Source organism: Pavona decussata, unplaced genomic scaffold, assembly GCF_977016875.1.
Source record: "Pavona decussata unplaced genomic scaffold, jaPavDecu1.1 SCAFFOLD_44, whole genome shotgun sequence".
NCBI lineage: Eukaryota > Metazoa > Cnidaria > Anthozoa > Scleractinia > Agariciidae > Pavona > Pavona decussata.
In genome coordinates this window covers 310,869-332,947 of record NW_028145466.1, presented here as the reverse complement: position 1 = coordinate 332,947, position 22,079 = coordinate 310,869, and the positions used below count along the sequence as shown (strand labels likewise).

Genomic DNA, 22,079 nt, shown 5'->3' with positions numbered 1-22,079 from the left:
CGACAATGTTCAGAATTCTGCAGATGTTTGAAAATGTGAGAAATTAAAACTTGATGTTTAATATAGCCCGTTTTACAGTTGCTCACTTAGTGACCTGACCTTTGATTGGAAGTGAGGCTGGGTCCACTCAGTGCAAGACAAGGGTAGTTATACCATCTTGGCTTTGTCCAAATCCGCCGCATTTACTATGGGAAACCCTGAAAATGACCACCCTCAGGAAAGACTGAGTTTCAAGCGAAATTAGTTGGGAAAGTTTCCATCCAGACACCTCAACCAAATTATGTGGAGGTTAAGAACATGACCTTAATTCGTTACACTTCCATAATGGTACTTTACCAAGGGCAGTTCATCTGGGCCCAGTTGTTCAAAGCCCGATGAAGCTAAACCTGGATCAACGTAAACTTTGATTCGAGTTAATTGCTAATCAATAAAGATTCTTCCAAAAGACTTTTTGTCCTCAGTTTTAACTTAGACTTTTCTTTACCTTGAGCTTGAAATTAGCCATTTGAACCATTTTTAACTGGCGAGATGAAAGCCTCGATTAACTTCTAATCGTAGATTAGCGTTAATCGGTCGGCTTTCGAACAACCCGACCCTGGTCCCAGAGTCATACGAAGTCTACTTCAGTGCTAAGGAAACTCAGCTTTGAGGGTGCGATTAAGAGATACGATAAACGACTTTTTCATCATCATCATCATCATCATCTCTTTATTTACCCTCAGATTTTAGAGCAGCTTATGCAGCTTATATCTCCGAGCATTCACCCACCCAACCATGAGAATATACACACAAAGACCAGACCACAACACCGGGAACTACGTCCCCTACTCTTTGCGAAAAGTTATTTACGAACAAGGGTTCTGGGACGGGACATACGGTTTATCGTCTTTAATCGAGAAGACTAGAAAGTCTAACCATACCGGTACTGCTTAAATCTTTATTCCGAGTATTGGGTGTTCCCTCCAAAACAAAATAAATAAATAAATAAATAAATAAGTAAATAATAAATCAACAATAAACTAAAAAAAGAAAAACCAAACACAAACAAAACATTTAGGTACCGTTCGCAAAATTTAGTATCTGCTCGAGTTGCTCGCGAAATTTCGATAGCTCCTCGTTTGCTCGAGTTGGCACAACTTTCGCAAGTGCTCGCATGCTTGTGCATGGATACTCGTGAAGGGTTGATACCTCAAATACAGTGGATTACAATTTGATGCTAGATATAGATGCATCTGTTGCGGAATGTACAGGGTCCATTTAGAGCACTCAGCTAAGCCAGTTTCATGCAATTAATTTACTAATTTACAAAGAGGATCACTTTGCTTTATTGATTTTTCCTCTTTTTCCCCGTTACATGCGTACGAGAAATAAGGAAAGCGCATTTTGCATTTGTGGGGAGCTGATTCCACAGATATTCAACGGCGCTTTCAAAAATCGCTGGTACTTTCTGGAAATTGAAATGAGATGAACGTCAATACGGATAAGCGCGCATAACAGCCGCTAAAATGTTCACTAATGGGTCCACTAATGCTCAGAATACACCATCCAATGACCGCGGACAGGCCAGTCCACGAGACAGACACCAGGTACTGTTTGTTTCAGTGTCGTTTCCCTTTCTTTATCTTTTACTTTTTTTTATGTTTTTTTCTTTCGTTCTATTTTTTTACTGTGCTTTACTTTTCCGTTCTTCGAATTTTCTTCACTTTTTACAACGCGCTTACAAGTTCATTGCCAGAGCAGTTATAACCGCTACAGAAAAACTTTTTAGTTTTCTGGCAACAGTATACAGAATCTAAGTGTCAGTGGCTCTAAAAGCAGGTTGTTTTTTGGCTTGTTATTGGATTTCTGCGGTACTTTTTTTTATGAAAGTACGTTATGGAAGCTTATTTTCTATAGTAGCATTTTTTTTTCTGTGCAAGATCAAAGTGCTTTGACACTTTCAGTTTGGTAAATGGGAATGGCTTTAGTGCGGGTTTGCTTTACTGTGCTCATTGGTTGTTTGGCAAAGTTCGCGCCATTTTCTCAACTAATGGGAAGCCAAATACATCGTCTCTTAGTACCACGCGATTTCCCGCGCTTGGCGCCCGAATACATGCATTTGCTTCGAATTCTGATTGGTTCATTGCGCTGTTTAGTTGTTGTGATTGGTCAGAGTAATCAACAGCTAGTGACAACAGCTATAGTTTGTTTTTTTGGAATCTGCCTGGCGTTTTGATGTTATTTTGGGGTTTGTGGGAATTCATATGAATAACGGCCAACGCAAGATACGTTCAAAGGAACATATGTTGAGGGATTGCTCTCAGAACAGAGTTAAAGATTGTTTTCTTTGTTTCATTTTATTTTGCGTTTTGCAAAACTCAACAGTTCAAGTTTATTTTGTTTAAAGTTTAGTGATTTGTCCTTGTTTTGGTTTATTTTACTTGTTGTTGTTATTTTGCGCAATTCACGTCTGTAGCGGCTTCAGCCACTACAGTAAAGTACTTTAACAAGTACATCAGGGGAGTTGAATGATTCACGCGACAATCTGTTTGAGAGTTGAGAGCTAAAGTTGTCAAAATGCGATTGTTGACAGATTGCAAAAGGAACAACACAAGTGCAAAAAAATACTCACTCAAGGGAGGGACGGGTGGGGAAACCCTCTCTGTACATACAGACAGGCGTAGAGGGCTCTCCACAGGACCAGGCTTAAGCAAGACGCAAAAGATGATTTGAACCTCGAGTTCCTTGAACGTTTGGGTGTGCTGTCATGTAGCTTCTATTCAGTACTAAAATATGTGATCTTTGGTCCCCTTTTACGCCTGGCTAATCTTCCCCTTTTTAAGGTCAAAACGGCAACATTTATGCTGTCAGTACGGACAAGTACAAAAAGCGTACCCTACTTCTGACCACGTTCAAACCTCTGTACCTTTCCACCTTTATACTATTGAACAAGACAAGAACCATTTCAAAGCAAAATGCTGAAATTAGATCTCGTTTTTATTACCCATGGTCACTGAGGTGGCAAATCAATCTCACTGTCATCAGCCCTCCCGTTTGAACCATTGACCAACGGATTTATCAGTTTTCCATTAATAGCAAAGTAGTTGTGACGAAGTGATCGACATGATCGGTGGGAGCAAGTTGTTAAAGCCTGCCGCACACTTGAGGAAAGAGCTGAGCAAACTGCCTGGCGAGGCGATTTGATCAGCTGTTTCATCACGTGTGCCGTTGAGTTTTCGTGAGTTTTTCGCTTCGCGAGGCCATGAGGAAAATATCTGTCGGGTTTGATTTTTGACATTTTACCTTGCGAGGCCAAATTCTCATGAAAACCAACCGCACACACTTGAGAAAATAGCTGAGCTGATTGCCTCGCGTGGCCTCGTGATTCCTCTCAAGACAGTTTGCTCAACTCTTTCCTCAAGTGTGCGGCAGGTTTTAAAACGACAAGGAAACATTTTTATTAAGTTCTGTTACAAACAACCACTGTAGCGCTGCCCATACCGCTTCCCTCTTTTATTTGTGGTCGCTTGATGATCGGCGGTTGCCAACGTAAACTAGACTCGGGAAAAGCCAAACCTGCGATTGAGTAAAATTAAAGGCTTAGACAGTGATCAGGATATAATTTTTTATCTTTTAAGGGTGGTGATGTCACGATAAAAATAAATTCTCATTAAACACTGGGAAAATAAGGTGGGTATGTGTTTCTCCCAACCTTATTCAAGCCTTTTTATTGCTTTTACTGCACAACAAAAGAACAAATACCTGCAGGAGTCGTGTTTGGCCTATTAAAACCCAAACAACTCACAGACCAGTCGGACAAGCAGAGTCACTTTTCAAATTTTTTTTTTTTTTGTGGACTTAGGGGAATCTTTCATATCAAATTACAGCTAGTAGCTAGTTCAGCAGAGAACAAGCTGCACTGTAGATACATGAAGAGATGTGTTGGATGGCCGCTTGACGGCCCATTTTCACAGCCATGATGTTGTCATCGACCGGATATCATATATAAACCTGTAACTTACTAACTGCTGGTTAGTGATAACACAGCAGGTTTTTATGATAATTGTGTCATACAATTGGCTCATAACATGAATTTTGTTTAATGTTGGGAGACCTCGGACTTCCTTTTCCCGAGTTTGCCTTTATTACTGACTGAAAAAAATATATCTATCATTGATCTGCTTATTCACCAGGCTTAAAATATAACGTTTTTTTTTTCCCTTACAAATGTTTTGCTGTTATCCACCAAAACGCACCGTTTTAGCTCAAATGTTGCAATATTTTCTGAGAGTATGCCACCTCACTCCAAGAGGATTACGCCTTAGGCGTTGGCTATCATCTGCCACATTGTAAACCACCTTCTAATGACAAAAGACCTGCTGTCTCAAAGACTAGCAACTTCCCTGAGATAGTCATGGACAGAGAGAGATAAGAACTTTACCCATTGACAATTTGATCGATAGTCCGACGTGCAAACCATTAGACCACTGCGCTCCAAAGGGTCCCTTAAGCCAAGTGCCACATAAGGCACTCAAAGAAGGGTGACCGCATTGACTAAATAAAAACTATTACCTGTTTGAATGGAAGAGAATGAGGTCCTTGTTTCGCAGAGGATGGCTTGAAGGATACAACCTCTAGGCCAACCATCCGGGAATCGCTCGAAGCTGACTGGCATACTCGGCAGGTTTGAGGAATGTAACAACAGTCCGTCTCCGAAGCAAAAACGCTGTTTAACTTAACACCTGAAAAAGTTATTGAAAAAACTCCGTTAAAATGGACAAACATAAAAAGAACTCATTATTTGAGAACGACGTTCAGACACGATGGCTCAAGAAAATAACCACTTTTAATCCATTCTTCCGAAAACATATTTGGAGAACGACATAGAGTTTTAACTAACGCACAGTCAATTGACAGAAGGGCCAGCTAAGGCCCCATTTACATTGGTGTCTGCTCTACATAAAGCACAGTTGTCAAGCACAAATCGAACTTTATTCAGCCACTATTGATTGAGAGGATAACCAGTTTTAACCCATTCTTTCGCAAGCATATTTTGAGTCATAGGCGGACCAACCTCTTGGTAGGGAGATGAAAACCTTAATTGAAATCCTTAATTCAAATGGAACCTGTTGAGCAATACTTTTCTGTGGTGCTGTTTATCATGCTATACAAGTTGTTTGTAACTTTTGAGTCTGCGGATGAAGTGGTAGAATGTGACAATTCTAATGAAAGCTACGGAGCAATACTTTCGACTGGTTCTGTTTGTTATGCTGCACTTTGATGAAATCCTAGAGTGTGACCATTCAATGAAAGCTACTAAGCAGTACCTGCCTGTGGTGCTGTTTGTTTTACTGTTTTAGATGATTTCTAACTCTTTGATTTTGTATAAGCAATCAAAAAGCGTGATAATTCTAAATTTAACAACAGCCATAGGGCAGTATGTTCCTTCAATTCTAAATTTTTCAATCAATGAATCAAAAGAACCCCGGCCACTCAAAAGAAAGCTCTACAGGAGAATGTCTATTTGCTGAAATAGAATGGTGCATTTCGCAAAAGGAAACATGGCATAGTTTTCACCTTGAGCAATCTTGTAAAAGAAACGTTTAAACAATGCATCAGTACCTGGAGTATTATCGTTTTTTTGGATGTCAATCAAAGGGCTCAGGTTTAAGATGTCACAAGCCGTTCTGTCAATGATGAGAACGCTTTTCTCATCCACTGCTTGTAGTATCGTGTCAGGTACGTTCTTTGCAAGGGGCTTCGAAGTGATGCGACCTGCGTGAAGAAAGTGCATTCACATTTGAACGAGCACGAAATTCATTACTTCTCAACGTTCAAGGTTAGATTTTGCCTTATGGCTTTAAACTAAACTTTCGTCAAGCAAAAACCGGCGCCAGTATATTCAAAATTACGGGAAGTGAAAACACACATGATAACGTTAAGTCCGCTTTGAATCCCACACATTGAACAAAGTAGCATGAAGTATTTTTTAAAATATTATCCTCCTTGGATAAGATGCAAGCCGTCACAGGATACCCAGCATGAAGTGACTAGAAGTATGGATAGGATACAAGTCCATCACGGGATACCCAACATGACGTAACTTGGCGTGTTACCTCTCCACCCTGGATGGGATGCCAGTCTATTCAATGATACTTACCCAGCACCCTGAAGTGATTAGGTGCACCAGCACTGGAGGGGGGATTACAGTCCATCCTATCCCCCACCCCGGCTCTATGCATTTTGGTCGAGCTATTAGTAATATGCCTTCTGTTCAACACAATGCAGAGATGAGACTTGAATCGCTCGACCCGTTACATAGCCTGAGCAAGGTTCGAAAACTTTACCATGTACAGCGTGTTAAATTTCTAGATGAAGAAGAATACTGCATCCCATCATACTACATATGCCTGCATGTTTAGTTACGGTTTGCGTTGGGAAGTAGTATTTACATCGTGTCTTTGTAGAAAAATGAGTAAAATACCTACCGGACAAACAAGAAAGAACAAACAAAATAACATTATTAACATTGAAGTCAGAGTGTGACACCAAAATCGCACAAGAAAGCTCCTTCGAGAGCATGCTGAATTGAAAGCGTGTCTGGTAAATTAGAACTAGAAAAGGCACAGTTACCTGTCACAAGGCCACTCCCACAACGGGTACAGGACAGGCAGTGCTTGCCGTCATCATCTTCTTGTTTTTCCTGAAATTAAAACGTAACTGGTGCTACAAAGTTTTCACCAAACACGAATCTTGTAATGCAGTTTCACCGTTTACATGAAAGCTACTGAACAGTTCTTCCCTGTGGTGCTGTTTATTGCGTGCAAGAGGTGGTTTTAACTTTTGAGTCTGTGGATGAAATCCTGAAGTGTGACCATTCATATGAAAGCTACTGAGCAGTACTTTTCTGTGGTCAGGCTGTTTATTATGCTGTACAAGGTGGTTCTAACTTTCAGTCTGTGGGTGAAATCCCATAGTGCGACCATTCAGATGAACACTATGTAGCAGTACTTTCCTGTCGGATGCTGTTTATTTTGCTGTACAATGTGGTTCTAACTTTTGAGTCTGTGGGTGGAATCCAGTGTCACCAGTCAAACGAAAGCTATTGAACAGTACTTTTCTAAGACCCTGCATCCGTTAACATAATGATTCTAATTTTTACGTCTGTGGGTGTGCTCCTCAAGTGTGACCATTCAAATGAAAACTATCGAGCTGTACTTTCCTAAGTTGCTGTTTATCACGCTGTAAAAAGTGGTTACAAAACGTTTGAATTTGTGGCCAAAATACAAAACTGTGATTCATACGAACACCACTTTGGTATAATAATAGGGCAACAGGAAAAAGATTGCGGTAAAGAGGAGTAAAAATAATAATAATAATTGTAACAATCAATTTGGGGATATAGCTCTGATACTGGACCAAATCCTCAAAACTAAACTTAACGGGATGTATGCAATACGTAAGGAAAGACAATTCTGAATTCGAGCTTGCAGTTAGTTCTTTGATGATATGGTTCTCACCTCGCTCGCGTCTTCCTGTTTCTTTCTCGTGTTCCCAGTACTGACTGAAGTCCTCCGAAGTCTGCTACTTCTTCTCGTAGTTTGCCGAACATTACTCGGCATCTCAGAGGCACTTTTAGAAGAACGTTCACTCCTCTTTGAACAAGACGTTACAACATTAGAATCAATATCACATTCTACTTTTATTCCTGTCGACTGTAAGGAATTCTTATGCTCAGAAGCTCCTTCGAGAGCAACGTTCTCTTTGACGTCATCAAGAAGATCACGTGCCCTTTTCTCTTCCTGTGCCTCGTCACCATGCTTCTCTCTGTCTGAAACATCTGAAACAGTTTTTTTAGACCTAAACAGCTTTGTTGACGGGAAGCAGGGTTGATTCCCACCGTCTGGCGCCAATAACGTTTCAATGAGGTTGTCGCCTTTCGCCAATGCTGCTTTATCGTTGTCGCCTTTTGCCAATGAATGATTAATGTTGCTATCACCTTTCCTCACTGCATCAACTGAATCCTCATTCGCATCAATCCTTTGACTTCTCAAGCTTTGAATCTCCCTTGGTTCATGACCATCTAGATTCAGCTTTGACGAATTTACACCTTGTGAGAAACTAACCAAGTTTGGTTCTGTTTTAACAGGTGATGATGAAGGTGTTGTGCTCGGTGTAGCAAACAACACCGGGGAGGACTGAAGCTGTTCTTCTGACAGCGTTTCACTCTCGGAGGTCATTTTTACTGCGCAATTTGTAGCTTGATGATCAACATTTCCGTCAGGTTTCACCTCGCTGCATTTCATTCTTGTTAAGCTAAAGCCGTTTACCGGATTGTAGTCAAGAGACATTGCCATCCCGTTGAGCGCCTTTCTTTCTATCGTTCCTTGGTCGACAGTCTTTACATCCGCGTTGCTGTTTTTCTTTTCCCTGAAAAATAGACTCTTAAGAGTGACTCCAGAGAAGCTCGAACTGATCTCCGTTGAAGCCGTCAACCCGCGTGGGTTTCCATGGGCGTTAGTTAATTGTGCAGATTCTATGGACGGCTTTCTATCTGTGTGAATGGACTGTCCTGGTGTCAACCCACCATTTGTATTTCCTTGTGGGTTCGCTAGTACTGTGTACACTGAAATTGGTTTAATGTTGTTGTGACAACTCTGCCCTTGTGTAAACCCGGCATTTGAAAGTGTTCCGGCTTTGCTTGGTGCAGTGTGTTCCAAAGAGGGCTTTGATTCAGTGTGAACGACCTGTGGGCTGGCTAACGCCTCCACAGAACTCTTATTCAGATGATCAGTGTTGACGCACTGTCCAGGTGTAAACCCAACATTTGGGTTGAAGAGGGCTTTACTAAGTGGAGTGTGCTCTACAGAGAGATTTAAATTAGTGTGAACGCCATAATCCTTAGCCGGCGTCTCCACAGTGCTCCTACTCATCTGACTTAGAGAATTAGGACTGGTGGTTGATGGGCATGGATCTAGTTTACGTGCTGATGAGAATTCTTTCAGTGAGGAGATCGCCTCACCAAAGTTAGTGAACTTGGTGATTCTTTTCCGCACCCACTTGGATATTCCTGCAAATAAGAGAAATAAGTTGAGCACACATCACACAAGTGCGCGAGAAAAGTGCAGGGTTGAATCGTCGATGCAACTACACTGTCACAAATTTCATTCTCGTTTTTCATCTTTTTCAGGTTGAGATCGTAACTTAGTGTTCTTTTTAATAAACTTCATTCTTATTCTTTTTGATGATAATCTTTAATGAGGATGCTAGCTTCAATGTAGAAAAAACTAGTGATTTACGGAAGGATCCTCTTTAAGACTAAACCCCCCCCCCCCCCCAAAAAAAAAAGCTCAAACCTCGCCTCGATCCAAAATAGCATATTTGTCTGAAATTTGTCGCGAAACATTTTTGACATTTTGGTTTCATCACGTCAAATCAATTTGAAACTTATTTAAAAACGGTAACACTTTTGGATAATGACAACTGACCAACTAACATGAATTAAAATGATAACAAATCTGTGATTCGATTGGTTTTTTATATTTCTGATCAACAGCGCCTAAACGCCAAGTAATACGGGCAACCTATTTTTTTTTTCAACTTGTCGCGCAACAATGTTGCAATTGCAAGTTGCGATCGTTTGTTACCCGTATTACCACCTCCGCACGCAACAAATTTTCATGTTACAAAAAGTAGAAACATCGTCTACTTTTTACAACATGAAAATTTGTTGCACGCGGTGGTAATATAGTACGGGCAACAAACGATCGCAACTTGCAATTGCAACATTGTTGCGCGACAAGTTGAAAACAAAATGTTGCCCGTATTATTTGTCCTTCACGCACATAAGAAATACCCGAAACTCGTAAGAGAGTAGAAGCGTGTAATGCGCGCTCATAGCGTGCAAATATTCATTTTTGCCAAGTACCATATTCGGAAAAGATTTGATTGGTTTATTAGTTTGTTGATTCATTTTCTAAATGTGGAACAAATGTGTTTGAATGTATACGTACGCTTTTGGGAAAAAATATGCATAGGGGAGTAACACGTTTCAACCGTTACGTGTTTCCGGTAATTCTAAAAGCTAAGAATGTAACATGTACAAAAAAAGTCCTAATTTAAATTTAAAGGGACCACAAAGAAACTATTTACAGAGGCACAATGTAAAAACAAAGATGAAACAAGACTAAAAAGGTCTAAAAGCTACCTATAATAAATGACTTTAAAGGTTTTTGTTAATAGACTCGGCGATTTCATAGCGCGTATTTTAGCAATCTAATGAGGCAACCAAGATTGAACGACCTGTAGTCCTTAATAGCCTGTTCATACCATTAGTGTACTTTGGAGACTTGTTGAAGCGTTCATCAACGAGAATTATAGCTCCCCAATCTTGCCTGTGGAAAGTAAAGAAATAAGTAATTTTAATCATGACATGAGACTGAAATCAAGATAAGCTGGATCCAAAGGCACGCAAAACATCGTAAAGCCAATTTACGATTTAGAACTGGGGAAGGACAAAAGTGAACCAGTCCATTAGCCAAGGTAACAACATGGAGAATGGTATTTCCAATCCTAGCAGTACGCAGGATGGTTGTCCCATGAACCTAGTTTAATGGCCTTAGCTCCCACGAGTCTCCTGTACCTCAGTGGTAGAACATCTGAACTAGTAATCGGAAGGTCTTAGGTTCGACTCCTGATAGGAGCACTCGGATTTTTTTCCGAGTATGCCTGTGTCATTTACTGATTAATACATCATTCTCAACATCGAGAAACTTACATCAAGATGATTTTAATTCGAGAATTTCTGTAGTACAAAATCGCAAAAGTGCGAGTAAACCTATCGTGGAAGAAAAGGCATCATTCACCACACAATTCAACCATTGTTCAACAACAACAAAAAAAACGAGACAAATCAGGACTTACTTGTGACGAATGCACCTTCCTAAGGCCTGAAAACAGTTAAAAATATATCAGTAGGCACGACGAAAAATAGTTGAATGAGTCTTAAAGCCTTTTGAATTTCCACACTGAGAATTTCTAAAATTATGTCGCTAGGTTTTGTTGTAAATTATCCACGAACACGTGAAACCTTACACATTTCAAGGATTTTGAAGACAAAATGAGACAATCCTCTTAAGATCTCTTCAGATCCGTCGAGGGTTAATGAATATGTCGAGAGCGAGCTACAATGGGGATATGAATGAGAAGGGATTGGGGCGCGCCGATCTCGTCTGGTCCCAATCCTCTACGTCCCAATTTGAAGTGCGATCAGTCAACCTTACTAGCAGTAAGCAGTCGAAACGTTGCGATCTACAACTTTAGTGGCTACATGGTGAGAAAAACGGTCATTTGAATTATCATTGAATTAATTATTGTTTTGAGCCTCACCTGGTTTAGTGCTCTGTAAGCCTGGATCTCATACCACTCACTGCCTGTCAAAAGCCCTCTACTGGCTGCATACTGAGTATTGTACTTGCGCTTGAGTTCCACCTTGAAGGGTTAATGTCAGCTATTTTTAGTGTCAATTTGTACAGCCAAGGAACATAATGGAGTCAACGGAAACGTTAAGATCCGTTAAAACAAAGTTCAGTTCATCTTGAGACAATTTACCAACTACTCATGAACTACACCATTCGGTATTCTGTCTGTAGTAAGAGTTTAATCAATGGACAGCAAAAACAGAAACAGCAAAAACTGGTTCGTTTTTTATTAATAAAAATTACTGAGCATTTCTTACCTGAATATCTTTCACATTGGGAAAAGGAATTCCAATCTACGGAAGGAAACCAAAGGAGAGAAAGATGTATTAAGGATGCGACATGAGCGGTTTCCCAGTGTCTTCTGGCGCAAACCAAATTAATTACTCTAACCAATCACAACAGACGTAATCAGTTCAATGAACCAATCAGCTCAAGCAATTAAAGTAAATAGCGTAAAGCGCGGGAAAATTTGCGAGCAAGACGCGATTGGTTTTGGTTTGATTGACAAATAGCTGAAAAAGTGCTCCGAGTTTTCTTGACCAATCATAGGGCGTTATAAGCCAAACCCAAAGCAAACGTGATTTTCGTTTCGACACTCAACTAAAACCGATCTAAAAGATTCAAGCTAAACTGAACTGTATTCTTTTCCAGAACTTGGAGAAAAAAACAACAACATAAATTTCACGGCGTTGGCTAAAGGCCACCACTTAAGCACATTAAAACTTTACCAGCTTTCTTTACATTGCAGAACCAAAATCAGTATTGCTACACGGGTAATGCCAAATAAACATGTTTCAGATATCGTTGAAATCAGTCATTAAACAGTCTTACACCAGTATATCAGTTATCGTGCGAACGATGTCGATGCGTTTTTTTTTTAATTCGACAAACGAACATAAGTCCACAGGAAGTGCTTAGCTACTAAAGCATTTTTTGGTCAATTAATAAAATCGCATTCACCACTGCCACTCACGCGTTTCTCTCGATATCTAGGAAAACACTGCGAAGATAACACTTCACAACTTAGCTAAGGTTAACTCGCGGAGGTTGTACAGTGCTGTTTATTTTTTTACCTTTTTTCCATTGCCAACGTTTAACGAATCCAAACTCATTTAACAAACTCCTACGAATTCTGTTCAACTAAATTAAAATTACCATCCCCATCGTCATCTCATCTGCAATCTTATCCCCTTAAGCATTACAGACATTGGGGTATATTTCAATGAACACCAGAATAAAACCCCATAGACCCTATGCAAACATGGCTGATATTTTAATTTTCTTTTGTTTGCATCCAAATTAGCCTCACTTGCCTCGTTCTTGAGTTCAAAAATCAAAAGAATATTTCACCGTGAACGAGGCTAGTGAGGTTAATTTAAATGCAGACAAAAGAATTTTAAAATGTCAGCCATTTTTGCATAGGGTCTATAGGATCGACTTGAAGAAGTTGAAAACATCTAACACGAGGAAGAGTGTTTCTTCCGATTTACCAAACACCAAGAAGTGGTGTTTGGAAATCGAGAGACGCAGCCGATTTTTTTTAAAACCAATTTCAAGGTGTTTGAAAACCGGATGAAACTCTCTCTCTTGCGTGACGAGCCAAAAGAGCGTCTGCGAGGAAGGCTTTGAAGTTGGTGAAATAAAGAAAACAAGACGCTAAGGGAGTGTATACTTGGGCGTCGTTGTATTAAGCGTATTTGACAAGCACGTTAGTTCAGTCTTTGATGACAGGTGAACGATAAGACCTGCTGCGAGTCTAAGGTACCACTTCATATTTGCGATAAATGAGAGGTAATGCAACCGGAAATGTCACGCACAGATTACTAAACATGTCGGGCTTTGTAATTTCAAACTTTTTTTTTCCATTTCTAAAATAATCCAATTAAAAGCGGTCAATCCGTGAATATTTCTCTTTGTTCTTCCTGTCAGCCCGCGAGTCTGAGGAATACTTTTATTAACATATTTTACAACACAGAGAACAGAGAAGAATTGAATGTCTTACACACCACCATGTTTTTTTCCCCCGACGAAGATGACGTCACAAAGACGATCGGAAAGTTCCGAATGTTTGCTTCTACCCATTTTTCTTGCGCATAAGAGCCCGATTGCAGTTTTGAGGCCTACGAAGAAAACCGAATTAATACTTGGGTTTCATAGGACGCCTTAGTAATAAGCCCAGTCAACATACCGTGCATGTTCAAGGTACTATTAATGTACGTTCAACAGAGAAACCTACAGTCACTTTTCTAATTGCTCATTTCCTTCCGGTGCGTCACGCCATCTCACATATCATTTTTTTCTATTTTGTCGTTGTTTATTTGGCAAGTACTAAATTTCGCTATTTTGTCACAAACCACGAAAACGACACATAACCCATAATACTGGGTAGAATCTATTTCAATAATTAGAGTTTCAATACCTAGAACTTCGGTAATCTCGAAAAGTTTTCCATTTCCGGGTGGTTGAAAGCTTGGAACTCTCAGCACTTATTTATAAAACTAAGACATTGCAGTTTAAACCACCACAAGAACCACAAGCGCAAGAGAAGGACGAGTTAAATTAGCCGGCAATTGAGCAGTAACTGATATATTCGACTCCCGATAACTCGAAACTCGCGCTAACTCGAACCAATTTTTCTTTCCTTTCAGGTCATTTTCTATTTAATTTTACCATCGAGAACTCCCGATAACTCGAATCTTTTTCAATTTCCCTTGAAGGTTCGACTTATCGAGAGTCGACTGTATAAGGCAATTGGGACGATTCTGAATCTCGGAATTTCCTACCAGTTGCTCCCAATTCTTAGTTCTTACTTCTTTTCCTTTCCTGCATTAGTTGCCACATTCAAAATAACTTGGTAACAACGCTTCGTGTTATATACATAAACTTTCTTTGAATTCGAATTCAATGAGTACCAAAGATGCTAATATCTCATCAAGCCGAATGTTTGATAAAAAGCAAATAAAAAGATAAATTAATTAATTAATATTACATCGTTAAGAAAATATGTAACACTGCGCACAAAGTCAGCAAAAATTGCAGCAAGTGTTATCAAAAACAGAGTACTGAGTAAAACCCGCTTAGAATAGTTAAAAACCGAACATCGGTTGAACTAATTTCTAGCCTGTGACACAAAAGTATGAAAAAGAATGTACACCATATGTTGTGGTGGAGACCATCGGGACAGACATGTAACTAATATGATCCTCTTAAACCTAATATGAATGACCTTTATGTCATCATGACTGTTAAGTATCTTGGCATATGTTTGATATCACTAAGCTTGAACGAAGTGAGAAGCATGTCTCGCATTCTCGATTCTCTCTAAAACGTGATCATTAAAAACAACACTTAGGGTTCCTTTACTTAGCAGCTCAAGCTTTTCAAGGTTTTGCGTTCCACAAAAATGCCAAAGGAAGGACAATATTTAAAACATGGAAGGATAAATGCTTTGTAAAGTTTACATCTGGTTTTGGAGGACAAAATCCTGCTGAACTTTGAAAGGACCGCGAGTTGAATGCTCGCTTTTCTTACAGATCTCCGAGATACCTCGCCTACTTGTTCAGCTGAAATACTTTACACAGTTGCCCTAGATAAGATACCTTTCTAAAGGCTATTAAAAAGCCATCTTTAGAAGCATTCAGAACTAGCGACTTGCTTGGATATGCTATACACAGCATTCGCTTTAGTCTCTATTTGTTTAACTCAAAATAAAGTAACTTGCGCTTATTAAAACAATTACGTAGTGAACATACCGCTACAAACATACAGCCGTTTCACTGCTGATTGGCGGCAAGTACCAGACTACTATGGAATTATATAGTCACGGCGTCTAGCTTCAAGTAACTCTTGTATCACAGTTCTATTAGCGGTGCTTATGTTCTTTGATACAAGGGAAAGATTCTCTAGTTTAAAGTTCTTGTTTCTAATTGACTTCTTCAGAAACGGTACAGCTTTATCGGTAATTTGGTCACTGGTAAGATCTAAAAAGGTCAGGTTGCAGTTTTGTTTTCGCAAAGTAGAGCATGTCTGTCTCACACCCACATCAGACATGTTGCTAGACGTAAGCTTCAATTCACATATTTTACAGCTTGGTTGTAATATTGCTTCAGAAAGGTACGCCAAATTTGCGTCAGTAATCTCTTCGCTGTTAACGTACAAGCCAGTGAGCTTACAGTTCTCATCTTTCAACGATTTACACAAACGTCGCATTGACTCGTCAGTGATGTCACTGCCACCAAGCATCAAGTCTATTAGTTTACAGTTTGCATGTTCTAGTGATTCACACAATTTTGAAAGAACAACGTCACTGACGTTCAAACCGTAGAGGTCCAAAGTCAGAGTGAGTTTACAACGTCTCCTTTAGAGGGCATTGCAGAGATAAAGTGATGCCTGTGCATTTATCGACTTGTTAACGCCGACATAAAGTTCGTTAAGATTACTTTCTTTAAATGTTGCTGCTTTGATAAGCGGCTGCAAATCTTGGTCAGTGATATGGATGTTTGAGAGGTCCAAGCTTGATAGGCCTCCAGTTTCGATTAAAGTAGAGAGCTCTTTAAACCCACCTTCTCCAACAAAGTTGTCACCCAGGACAATTGAGCACCTCAACTAGTCGATGTGCTTCAAGAAATACACCATGGCTGTGCAGTCATCTGGCGTCACGCGACAGTTCCGAAGATCACAAGATTTGTAGTCTTCGTTGTTCTTCTGAAGCTCGGTTTTTAATTTAGAAGCCGCACTCTTTGTCGTGGCGTCATCGTTATACTCGTACAAACACTTCATCATGAGAAGGGGCAATCATGGCTTTCCTTTGGTTGGCTTTGACAACAAAGAATCGTGAAGATGATCGACTAGACCGTTGACTGCTTCACTTTGTTGACCACAAAGGAGTCCCGCGACAAATTGAATGACTAAGTGCCACTTTGGATCTTCAGCATTAGAAGCGATAAACTCTTTCAGCTCGCCGGGATCCATTTTCACGATGTCTCTCGCGGCGAGGAACTCTTGTAGAGTTTTGTCCATGAAGCAGAATTGCTCTTTCCACTCAATTGATGTAACTTTTAAATCTGGCAATTTGTTCAGCAAACCGTAATTCATCATTCCAGTCACAACTTCTTCTGAGTCGAATTTCGCTCGTCTCTCGTCTATACCTTTTCTTGCTAACATCTCTAATCCGGCCAAATCCTGTTTAACCGACTCTGGCAAGTCTTCAGTTCCTCGAACTGGCTTATTCCGATAATCGGGGTGATGCTTGAAGATGAACAATTTTAAGACTGCCTGGTAAACGTCCGTTATCCCAGTGAGGCTTTCTGAACTTCCCTCATTAATGACATCCTTCAATACGTAACAGACTACGTGGCAAATAAAAGGAATGCAACACAATGACAGTAAAGGCAAATTTGCCTTTATGCGTTCTTTTATCCTTGTTGCTACTGTGCTGTCCTCATCTTGTTTACAATAGTTGTCTACAAATTGGATCACTTTCTCTTTCGTAAATCCCGTAAGTTCAACAGTTTTGTTAAACCATGGCTTGCTAAGACTTTCTACTGCACTGGCTCTACAAGTTGTCAAAACCGTTGCTCCGGAGAGTAGCCTCCCTTGTACTAATTTCGAGTAAAGGGCAAAGAATGGCATTTCCAGAGTTGAATCATCTGCTTCCTCATTTTCCGTGAAGGTTTCGCAGTCATTAAATTCATCCAAACCATCAAACATAAGTAGTACTCTCTTTGGGTTGTCGACCAAATACTGGAAAACATTATTTCCAACAACACCTTCCGAAAACGCTGCTCGATTAAACAACTTTTTCAGAGATACCTTTTGTGTTGCTTCCGAGTTAAACCAACGGAATTTAAACAAGAACGCAAAATCAAATCTGTATGTCGTGGTAAAGGCATTTGTCTTACTCCAGTCGCGCAAAAGTTTCTTACATAGCAAAGACTTTCCTGTTCCTGGGCGACCAACTATAAGAACTTTTAAAGGGTTTAAAATGGGAGAGAGTAATTCTTCGTAGTTGCTTATAAGTGGACCCTCTTGAGGTTGCGTCCCAGAAAGGTTGTTTACTGTTGGTGTTCCGACGTAACCGTCGTTTGCTCTACCAAGAAAGATTACAGGATCTACAAACATGTCATCGATGAGCCTTTCCCGTTCACATTGTGAAATTGGCAGTGGATCTAGCTTCTCCGTTTGCTGTAAAATCCGTTGTTTCATGCGTTTTCTAAAATCTAGAGGAGACATGCACTCGGCCGTTTCTCTTCGCGGGCTATTTAAATGCTTCACACAGAATTCAGAATCAAAGGTAAAATCACTGCTTTTCAAAGCCCGCAACACAAGGTAAATACTTTCACCAAGCAGAAGCAATATGAAAACTATGTTTACTGCCAAAATAGCTCTGAACGCAGTAGTTTTGTCACGTACATATAGAATGTGACAATCCGAAGCCGTGTTCGTGCGATTAGAATTTGTAATACTCCGTGGCTTTTCTGTCGGTAAAACACAAGAAAATTCGGTAGGAAATTGATAAGTGTAAAACACGGATTTTTGCAACACCGTAAATAAAGTCATTAGCAAAAGTCGTCCCACCAAATGAAGGAAATAAAGGAAGAAAACTCTACGAGATCGTGACAGTTTCCCCAAGCATGGATGCCGTTCTGCTTCTGGCAAAGGTTCAACCCTGCGAACCCTTGATTGCACACAACAGGAATAAATCAAGCATATCGCCACCACCGTAGCAAAATTCAAGACTACAATTCCATATAGCGGTAGAGAAGAATAGTACTGACGATCATACTTCTCAAAACACTGTGCTGTAAGATAATCCTTGTTAGAACCAGTGTCCTCAAGAAAATTGCATTGAAATTTGTCCTTCTCATTTGATCTCAAGTTTGCTGTGAATGCTACCAACGCAACTTCAGTTACAGAAAAGATAACCACCAGAACATATCCAAATAGGGAGAACTTGTATGGACTGAAAAGATCTTTCAAAAGTTCCAACATGCTGCTTGGGCGAAAAAAAACCAGCTTGAGAATCGAGACTGAGATCACTGAAGGAACCCGGAGACCTTTAAAGAGCTGTGAGAAATCAACCAATGAAAAGAGATCATTGAGCTGCAAGCAGTGAAGTAACATGACCCTCAAGTTGACGAGAATGCAAACTTGATCACATCATGTCACATGCCTGAATTGTCTGAAGTGCAGTGTAATTGATCACCACAACACGTCACTCCATCTTAGTTTAGGACAAGTTCCAACGGTTCTGGACGGCGTCACGGCATACAAGATAAAAATATCAATGCTCGCTGCTTTTACCTGTTGTATCATGGAGAAGCCTAGCGAGCTCGCAATTTGCTTGGGGAATGGAGATGGGTGCCTTCCCGTTGAACATCGCGTCTGGAGACCTCACGAGGCATCTTGAAGAGAACTGCCATGAAGTAATAATAAAAAAAACAACCTGTGCTTTCTCGGAAGAGAAAGAGGAAGTCAAGTTACAAGGTCACAATGTCGTAGTGAAATTATTCATTTTCGCTGTCTGTCCCCAAGGGTCGGCTGATATCGATACTGCCTTTATTCGTTTATCTATTACTAAAATGAAAATACCCAATACAGAGGAAAATACAGATGAAAATGAATTCAAAATACGGATGCGTGTTTTGTCTCGAGGGCGCAATTAAAAAACAAACAAACAAAAAATGCACTGGCCGTGTTTATTTTTGGAAGACGTCTGTAAATTTTCATGAGACAATACAGGGATATAAGTAGCGAGAGAGACCGACAAAACAACACCAAAAGAGGATTATAAAAATGGGCAGAACATTTTTGATAGCAGTTCAACTTCACAAACCGTCGGGGGTTCTCCATGCCTCGAACTTAAAGAGGCAACTTTTGTCGTTCACGAAATGTCCGTACAACAACAAATTTTTGTCTTAAAGGTGGTAGAAACCATAACCAGTTTTTAATCGATTCTTAAGGACACAAGGGAAGCCTTTGCAATCTATTTCGATCTTTGCAAAGCAATTAAAAATTAATGGAGCAAGGCCCACTGGAAAATGCATGAGAGTCACGTCATCTCACACAAGTTTTAATTGAATTTACTGCATTGCTGTCGTTTATTTAGCAACTACTAAATTTCGTCGTTTGAAGCAAATCATGAAAACTTACGAATTTAAAACAACGCATAAACCAGAAGTATCGACAAATTGAAACCCGAGAACTGGAATTAATCGTATATTTCAATGACTAGAATTTCAATAACTAGAAATTTCGTTGACACGAAAAGTGTAGAAACCATTAAGAACCACAGCAAAACAAAGTCGAGTCATCCTTTAGTAGGTAATAGACTTTGTGGCAAATGACAGGAATTAATGAAGCATATTGTTGGGAAATTGCCTCCAAAGATAAGTTCGACCATCCAACAGAGTCACAGTAACCCCGACTGAATTTTTATTTTTTCTCTGCGGTTCTTCCAAGTCAAATATCGCTTATAAATTACTGTCATTCTCGAGGTTTGAGTTCAAGACTATCAGGTTTTCACTCGTGATTTATAACTTGACACTTCTTTAAAATCACGTCACTAAGCAACGCTCAAATCGTGTTTACAAAGAGGATGGTAACTAAAACACCGCACAATATCGCCACAACCGCAGTAAAATTCAATAGGAAAAATCCACAAAGTGGTGTATAAATTCTACTGCAAGTCATACTACTCAAAAGAAAGATAATCGTTGCCAGACATGGTGTTGTCAAATCAATGCATTGAATTTGTCCTTTTGACCTCAAACTCAAACTCTTTGCAAACACTGTGAGCCTACCAACACATAGCCAAATAAGGAGAACTTGTATGGACTTAAAACTTCTTTCAAAACTCCTAATTCGAACGTGGTGCTATGATTAACTTTGCAAACACCGTGAGCCTACCAACACATAGCCAAATAAGGAGAACTTGTATGGACTTAAAAACTTCTTTCAAAACTCCTAATTCGAACGTGCTGCTATGACAAAAATTTTGACAGCTTCACACACTGATAGCGAAATCGTGATCAGAGAGTTATAAAGGGTTGCCTGCTAACGAATATCAAAGCCGTCCTTTAAAGCCGTAATTATGATTCCAGATCTGAGACATCCTTTTTCAAACCTTTTTTAAATTAACAAACGAGCTCGCAGTTGACTTTTCCATTGCGATTCTCCTTTTCTAGATTTCAAGAAGGGTAATCACTTACCATTGTAGTATTCGGAATGATAAAAAAATTATCTGAGCTGCAAGCGGTGAACCACGGTGACCCCCGAGGTTGCAGAGACTCGGAACGTGATCAACGTCATTTACATGATTTGTATAAAGTGTAAATGACTATCACGTGTCAGTCTAACTTGCTTTTAGTAAAGGTTCCAACAGTTGGGCGGCTTTACGGTAAACATGGTTAAAAGGAAGCTCCATACTTACTGCTTTTGCCTTTTTAAGCTTCTACAGAAAATTGTCGTTCCCTTTCTTCGCAAGGGAAACAGAATAAACTTGTAATTTTTTTTACCGTAAGACTAAAAACACCTAGGACATTTATTATATTCATCTGATCCACCCTGTGTATAGATAATTGTGTTAAGTTCATTTTTCTTTTTCTTACGGAGCTTATCTACTACAATACATGGCCTGGTCTTCTTTCAGTTGAAGTGAGTAAGAACCACTCAGGATGCGCTCTATCCTCCACAGAACTATAATAATACCTTTATTGAAATACAGATACAATACACACTTAATGTATGGTCCCGAGGGAAACAGTTTTGTTTTCCCGAGGGACCATACATTAAGTGCTTTGTTATATATTTAGACTTTCCCTTCAACAATCACAGCAAAACAAACAAACAAACAAACAACTGAGAGGGCAACAACTGCGGAATTGTATCCCGGTCTGGATACATTTCTATTTGATCAGGGGCACGTGACCAAGAATCAACCAATCACAGTGCTCGTTTTGTTGAGTGAAAGTCTAGGTATATAACAATTAACATTGTATAAAATCTATTTGAAAAGGAGGACCCTGCGGTTAGCTCTGTGTAAAGGTCCCCTAACTAAATTTATAAACTAACAGCGTTCCCTGCGCTCTTTTTCGCTCTCTTCGTTCCCCACCTCGCGCAGTGATTATAGACACGTAAGAAGACTTATTTTTTTTCCTTGGCTTGGTTTCTTGCATTATTTTTCTCAGGTCACTGACGCGTTTCGGAAGCTATTTTAAATTTCTGAGAAATTTTGGGAAGGAAACGGGAAGGCCAACAGATATAATATTTACGATTACATGGCAACACGAGTCCAATTTTGTCTGAGATCTGCCTACGATTGTTCTTGCTCCGCTGTATGAATGTACAGCTCTGATAGCTTTCAAAACGCTTTCAGTAACAGAATTCAACACAAAAATAAACGCCATCAATGTTATGAGGCTGCTCAGCTGCACGACGTCAATTAACTATTAACATTTTATTAGCATCAGGAACATATTTTAGGATTGGAGACAGTAACGAGATGCCGTTTTGACTTGTGGGCTTGTCCCCATGTGTTGTACCAAAAAATCTGGGTTTTTTTTTTTTTAGAAAAAGTTGCGCAATACGCGCGTGCACGCACGCGTGTAAATGGCCAGGATC

The 22,079-nt window shown here is 39.8% G+C and overlaps 1 protein-coding gene across 2 annotated transcripts in view; it reads right to left on the bottom strand.

Annotated features, from left to right (window-relative positions):
• Window positions 1-2,958: 2,958 nt before the first annotated feature.
• LOC146482690 (Fanconi anemia group J protein homolog) overlaps window positions 2,959-22,079 on the bottom strand; it is a 52,612-nt gene continuing 33,491 nt past the window's right edge. For both annotated transcript variants that reach the window (XM_085106763.1, XM_085106764.1), the window contains exons 27-35: window positions 11,717-11,752; window positions 11,368-11,469; window positions 10,903-10,928; window positions 10,309-10,373; window positions 7,500-9,049; window positions 6,613-6,682; window positions 5,602-5,754; window positions 4,552-4,721; window positions 2,959-3,555 (exon numbers count right to left, since the gene is read on the bottom strand). In XM_085106763.1, the coding sequence (XP_084962889.1) occupies window positions 3,493-3,555; window positions 4,552-4,721; window positions 5,602-5,754; window positions 6,613-6,682; window positions 7,500-9,049; window positions 10,309-10,373; window positions 10,903-10,928; window positions 11,368-11,469; window positions 11,717-11,752 (2,235 nt within the window). In that variant the 3' untranslated portion in view covers window positions 2,959-3,492. The remainder of the gene's footprint in view (window positions 3,556-4,551; window positions 4,722-5,601; window positions 5,755-6,612; window positions 6,683-7,499; window positions 9,050-10,308; window positions 10,374-10,902; window positions 10,929-11,367; window positions 11,470-11,716; window positions 11,753-22,079) is intronic.